This window comes from Limulus polyphemus, unplaced genomic scaffold (genome assembly GCF_000517525.1).
Source record: "Limulus polyphemus unplaced genomic scaffold, Limulus_polyphemus-2.1.2 Scaffold1295, whole genome shotgun sequence".
In the NCBI taxonomy this organism is placed as follows: Eukaryota; Metazoa; Arthropoda; class Merostomata; order Xiphosura; family Limulidae; genus Limulus; species Limulus polyphemus.
In genome coordinates, this window is record NW_013666905.1 from 13545 (window position 1) to 20818 (window position 7274).

The following is a 7274-nucleotide window of genomic DNA, read 5'->3' on the forward strand; positions in this document are numbered from 1 at the left end:
CTAAACAATGTATATTAACAATATAGTTAAACAATGTATATTAACAATATAGTTAAACAATGTCTATTAACAATATAGTTAAACAATGTATATTAACAATATAGTTAAACAATTTATATTAACACTATAGTTAAACAATGTATATTAACAATATAGTTAAACAATTTATATTAACACTATAGTTAAACAATGTATATTAACAATATAGCTAAACAATGACTATTAACAATATAGCTAAACAATGTATATTAACAATATAGCTAAACAATGTATATTAACAATATAGCTAAACAATGTATATTAACAATATAGCTAAACAATGTATATTAACAATATAGCTAAACAATGTATATTAACAATATACCTAAACAATGTATATTAACAATACAGCTAAACAATGTATATTAACAATATACCTAAACAATGTATATTAACATTATAGCTAAACAATGTATATTAACAATATAGCTAAACAATATATATTAACAATATAGCTAAACAATGTATATTAACACTATAGCTAAACAATGTATATTAACAATATAGCTAAACAATGTATATTAACAATATAGCTAAACAATGTATATTAACAATATAGCTAAACAATGTATATTAGGCAACAATCTATATTTGTAGAAATATTTTTAAAGTAACATGTAATTCTCTGAAGCTAAAACTATCGTCAAGAAGTGAATCCGATCAATATTCGAACCTATGACTCTGCTTATTGAACAGATATATTGTGACCAAAGTTTATATTTGAACCACATTCGATTTCATTTCTCAGTTCTTCCATATTTTTTATTTTACTTATTTGTTTGTTTGTCTTAAAGTAATGCTACACCGTTGATTTTCTACGCTGTGTTCGTCACGAGGAACCAAACCCGAATTTTAGCTTTTCAGAACAATATTAACTGATATTATCACATACCTTTCAGATTAATGTTTTATAAACGATGTTAACATTATTGATAGAAAATAATGAATATGGTAAAATAAATTGAACGTGTGCGATTATTGAATAGAACGTGTTATATGACAGTCTCTTTGACAGCAGCACCGAAAGCACGTGTTGAGCATGCGCTGTTTTCATTTATATCATCGACGAATTTGATATAAAAAACAATAACTTTAACTGTTAACCTACAGTCCCTTGCTAGTTTTTTTATTAGAGTCAATATTTAGCATAATTATTATTATGTATCTTTAGTTAAATCAAATTAGACTCGACTGAGAAGAAAAAAAAATAATTTCAAATATTTATTCCACCACATTTGAACCAAAACATTTGATTTGTTTAATGCCTTAACAATCTGTTATTCAGCATAAAAAAAACGAATTTTGATACTCGTGGTAGGCACTGCGCAGTAGCCTATTTTGTAGCTTCTCGCTTAACAACAAACATAAAACGCGTGTCTTTATCTAACGAAAACGATACTATTTCTAACACGGTTTCACGCTCAAGACACGCGCTAATAAGAACTGGTTGTTAAGTGTGGAAAAAGCTAAGTTAAAATCTTACTTTGATGATGAATTGGATTTTCTGTTGGTTATCTTAACTTCTATACCCATTACGCCTATAAACCAAATACAACGTTTTAGCAACTGTCTGACATTGATAAACTTTTTAACTGCTTTCTAAAGTATGTAATTCATCTTTTATTTGTGGTTACGTTTCAATGATATATTTCTGTTTTTAGAACGTTATCAGACTTGATCATCTATGTTTTATGTATATTGACTGACTGATTCAGCCATCTGCAGGTCTAGATAATACTTTTGCTGACTCGAAATGCATGCAGTAAATTTTATTGTTTCTCCTAAATGAAAAATATCAAAAAACGTAACAAGTGCAACAGTCGTGGGCCTATTGGTTCGATGCTTCATATTTAAGCTTTGATAAAATTAAAATAAAACTTCTGACCGTAAACAAAATGGTGAGTGTTTGTTTGTTGAAAAGCACGAATCTACACGACGTGTCTTCTGTGCTCTGCAGGTATCGAAACCCCGTTTTAGCGTTATAAAGATGGAGAGATTGATTGGTTAAATTGTGAATAATGACCGTTCTTAAGCAGAATGACATAACACACAGACAGGTGTGACCATTTTATAAACATATACGTCTAATACAGTGGATTAGTCGATGGAAAATCACGCTTACCGACTTCTGATTTGGGGCAAATGACGCTTACCGACTTCTGATTTGGGGCAAATGACGCTTATCCACTTCTCGTTTGGGAATATGACGCTTATCAACCCATTTTTTGTGAGAACTTAAGTTTACCCACATCCTCTTGGATAATATTATGTTCTTCACGCACCTTTTCTGGATGATATGATGTTTTTCACGCACACCCCTTTTTGGATGATATGATGTTTTTCACACACACCCCTTTTTGGATGATATGATGTTTTTCACACACGCCCCTTTTTGGATGATATGATGTTTTTCACACACACCCCTTTTTGGATGATATGATGTTTTTCACCACACACCCCTTTTTGGATGATATGATGTTTTTCACACACACCCCTTTTTGGATGATATGATGTTTTTCACGCACACCCCTTTTTGGACGATATTATATTTTTCACGGACACCCCTTTTTGGATGATATGATGTTTTTCACACACACCCCTTTTTGGAAGATATAATGTTTTTTCATGCACACACACATTTTTTGGAGAATATGAAATTTCAGGAATATGACGTCACTTCTCATTTACAATGCTTATCACGCCAGTGCTGGGTCTGTAACCTTACTGAAAAGGTTAATTTACCCAATACCAACGTCTTCTTTTTTTATCACTTACATCACTGGTTCAGTGTAATATAGTCCAGGACTTAGAAGGCTCCCTCTGTACATGAGAATTCGACACGAAAAATCATGACTGACATGCTGTTCAGTGTTGAGAAGCATCATTTTAACAAGAAAATAAACTTCTCCGTTGTACGCATGCTCTAAACCAACGGATTTTCAGTTTCCGTTTTTTTTGCTAAGATATTTGTATACAAATCATTCATGTTACATACATTTGTTCATTTGTGGTTCAGGTATGAAAGTCACATAAAATGTCTCAATGAGATATGAAAGTCACGTAAAATGTCTCAATAAGATATGAAAGTCATATAAAATGTCTCAATGAGATATGAAAGTCACATAAAATGTCTCAATAAGATATGAAAGTCACATAAAATGTCTCAATAAGATATGGAAGTCACATAAAATGTCTCAATGACTGAGTAAACATGTGAGTTAAAAAAAAGGATATCAACTCTTAATAAATAACAAAAAACACGTTAATTTTGTGAACACGTTCTATAAAAACAAAGATGCTATGAGAAACTACCTGATTTACATGAAAGTGAAATTATTTATTGTTCAATCAATATTGATCACCTGTAAGACATACTAATCTAAGACATACTAGATAGCCCCATTGTGTAGTTTCTTGCTTGACAACAAACAAACAAGCAGAATGATTAATTAATGTTATAACACTCAGTGTAAATACTGGCTAAAACAATTGCATTTAATTGACTCATTTTTGATGTAAATTTCATAGAGAACCCCAGATGTAATTAGTGAGAATTGATTTCTATGCTGAAGGTATTTCTAATTATCTTTTGTGTGGCTTATATTTTATTACAGACCCTGTAACCAACAAAATCACGAACATACAAACAGTTTGGTGCATAAATATTTTTTAAAAAAATGTTTTTTAAAAGCAAATGGGATCATACAAAGTCGGCCCTGTTCTGAAATTATAAACTAGGTTATATACGGTAAGGAGATCATTTTTTTGGATACTTAATTGATTTTTTCTTCTTAAAATTTAATGGATAACACGTTTATTCTTGTAGTCTTCTTTTTGTCCAATCAGAGTTTTTACGACATACTTTTATTTTTCTTCTAGATGATATTTTTGATGTGGAAACTTACGAGCTTCTTGCTTGGTATATTGGACTATGTTTCTTTATCAACCATGCCTTGTGGCTTCAACCCTTTGTGTTCCTGTGTTGCTATGCAACAAGAAATCAGTTGTGTGAGTGTACCATTCCTAGTTCTTCCAAAGCTTCCGTTTAAAGAAGTTTATCAACTGACGTTTGCAAGAAATGGACTTCCAGTATTAAGCAATAAATCGCTAGATGGCACTGCTGTGTCTTCTCTTAGATTAATGTACAACGATTTAGTGACTCTACCACTTCACGCTTTCCACAGATCGGAACAATTGATGACCTCGTTGGACATCAGTTACAATCAGATGAACGAATTTCCAGCTAAGGCTTTAAGAAAACTACCTTATCTTCAGTGGTTAAACTTACATTTTAATAAAGTGGAGGAGCTCAGACGAAGTGCGTTCGAAAACCTCTGGTCGCGTTCTTCTCTTCGTAGCTTATTATTAAGCAACAATCATGTTTCATTTATAGAAGATGGTGTTTTCAGAAGTCTTTGGAACCTTTCATCTCTGGACCTCTCCAATAATCACATTAGCAAGTTGGAGGGTCAACCTTTTCCAGATTCTTTGACTACGCTGTCCTTATCAGAGAATCTTCTGGACTGGATCCCTCCTGATGCTCTTTCTAACCTGAAATACCTGAATAGAATTAATCTAGGTGGTAATTTGTTTTCGACTCTCCCAAAAAAGTGGAAGTTATCAGTGCGTCATCTCGATAAATTAGATTTCAGTCACAACCTGCTAGCAGATTTAGATAGCAATATTTTTAACGGATCTTTTTCGGTAAGTGAGCTAAGCCTAAGCTATAATTATCTTAGGACATTACCAATGCAGGTTTTTAGAGGTCTTTCTATACAGCGGCTATCTTTAACTAACAACCGCTTGTCTTCCATACCAGTCGGGACCTTTGAAGGCTTAGAATCTACCCTGACTGCTTTGGATTTAAGCTTCAATATGCTGAATAAATATCCCAAGGCATTAAAAGAACTCAATCAGCTTCAACAACTTCACTTGCGCGGGAACCAGCTTGAAGACCTAGATAGGTTCGATTTATATACGTGTCGGGAACATTTGGAAACTCTGGATCTCTCAAGGAACGTTTTCAAGAAGGTCCCGAAGGAAGCTTTGAAAACTTGCAAAACAATTTTGCGCTTAAGTTTACAAGATAATCAGATTAAGCGAGTTTATGCAAATGATTTTTATGGCTGGGGAGACTCTCTCTTGTTCCTGAGCTTGGCTAATAACGACATAAGTTACATCGCAGAAGGTGTGTTTCTCCACACGCCAAAGTTAAGAGAAGTGAAACTATCATATAATAATCTCGTCAACGGTGACCCCAGACTTTTACTTCCTCTCAGGCATTCGTTGAAAGCCGTAGAGCTAGGGTCACTTTTCGGACTCCACCGCGACCCTCCTGATCTGATGGTGAAATTCTTGAATAACATTGAATGGCTTCAAATGGATCACAACAACATTTCCGACATAACACCCACGTCTCTGTTAGGCTTAACAAAGCTGGTTCACTGCGATTTGGAAGGTAATAACATACGGCTACTTCCACACGGGTTATTCCCAAAGAATGTACATACTAACCTAACTAATGTTATCCTATCACACAATCAACTGATTTCAACCAATACAAAAACATTTCACGAACTCCCGCGCCTCCGGAATATCGTCCTGCTGGGCAACCAATTGAAGATCGTTCGATCCAAATCTTTCACGAGCTGCCCTTTGCTGAGTTCGGTTGTTTTATCACATAACCAGCTACTTACCATAGAACCTGCAGCTTTTCACAATTTGACACGTCTAACAAGTGTTTTTTTACAGTTTAATAAATTATCAAGATTTTCTTTTAATATATTCAGTGGTGTTAGCAACTCGCATTTTCCAATGTATATTAACGTTTCAAACAACCGTATTGTGTCTTTAGTTTTGTCTCATAGAGATGAGAGTGATCACGATATTCGAACCTTAGATCTTAGTCATAATAACATATCACTGATTCCAGAGGGGTTTTTCAAATGTGTAGAGAGGTCGCTTTACCATTTATTTCTGTCCTTCAATAACCTAACAGTCATACCGTCGAGCGTGTTTTCTGAAACTGCTAATCTCCAGGTTATCCACTTGGATCACAATCATATCACATCTGTTAAGTCTACTGACTTTCGAGGGAAGTCGCGTGTTCAGATTATAACCTTAGGTTACAATAACATTTCTACAATCTCATCAGAGGCTTTCACTGGCCTACAAGAACTTAGGATTGTAGATCTGAGTTATAACAGAATAGCGACACTGCCAGAAAGTGCATTCATGGGCACGAAATTGGAAAGGATCAATCTTTCTCATAATATAATTGTCCGTCCGCCTCTAAGGAGCTTTTTTCCCGCCAGATACACGTTGAGAATTATTGACTTGTCAGCCAATCACATCTCCGTGATTCAAAGTGACGAGATCAATCCTCTGTATATGTTGTATTCATTGAACTTGTCGAGTAATCGGCTAACAGAAAAAGCGGTAGGATTTCTCGTGAACCTCACGCGACTCATTAACCTTGATGTTTCCCATAATCCTTTGCGGAGGATTGAAGATGGACCTTTTTATCCATTGAGGTTACTGCGCTCGCTAAACTTAAAGAACTCTAGTTTATCTCACTTGTCCTTTATTCCACTGCTAAGATTAAGGACCTTGACGCTCGCAAACAATCTTCTGAGAAATATTTCAGATCACGCTTTCCGTCACTTGCGACAGTTGCGCCACCTAGATTTGTCCTACAACCTGATAGAGGAAGTTCCAAGTCATGTATGGGTTCACACACCGGACCTACACACCCTCGATATATCTCATAATCCAATTGAAGTACTGGGAACTGTTAGTTTCAGCGGACTAAACCGACTAGTGGAACTGGACATGCGCGGATTAGATCTGAAATACTTAGACTCTCGCACACTCTACAAACTCAGGTAAGATTGAAGACAGTTGAAGAGTAGTTAGTACTTGATCTTCATAAGTACGGATTATTTTCTACAGTTCTGTAAATTTTAAACTTAGTTAATGTTTTAATAAATGGCCATCTTAAAGTCTGTCGTTTTCTGTAGCTAATATTTACAAGCTTAATTAATGATTTGCCAATTAATCTTTAGAAACTTATTGATGTTTCGACAATTAATATTTATAAAGATGGAAAAAAAATGTATAAAGCACTATAAAACACGCATTTATCTTTCTAAGTTATATGATTCTCCCCACTTCAAAATAAATTGTTATTTTTTAGTTAACAAAACAATGTAAAATGTTCTTTAGTGAAACTCCGT

The 7274-nt window shown here is 34.2% G+C and overlaps 1 protein-coding gene across 1 annotated transcript in view; it reads left to right on the forward strand.

Moving 5' to 3' along the window:
• LOC106462987 (chaoptin-like) overlaps positions 1-7274 on the forward strand; it is a 15110-nt gene that overhangs the window by 1619 nt on the left and 6217 nt on the right. Inside the window, exon 2 of the mRNA XM_022390394.1 lies at positions 3919-6923. Coding sequence (XP_022246102.1) covers positions 3919-6923 — 3005 coding nt within the window. The remainder of the gene's footprint in view (positions 1-3918; positions 6924-7274) is intronic.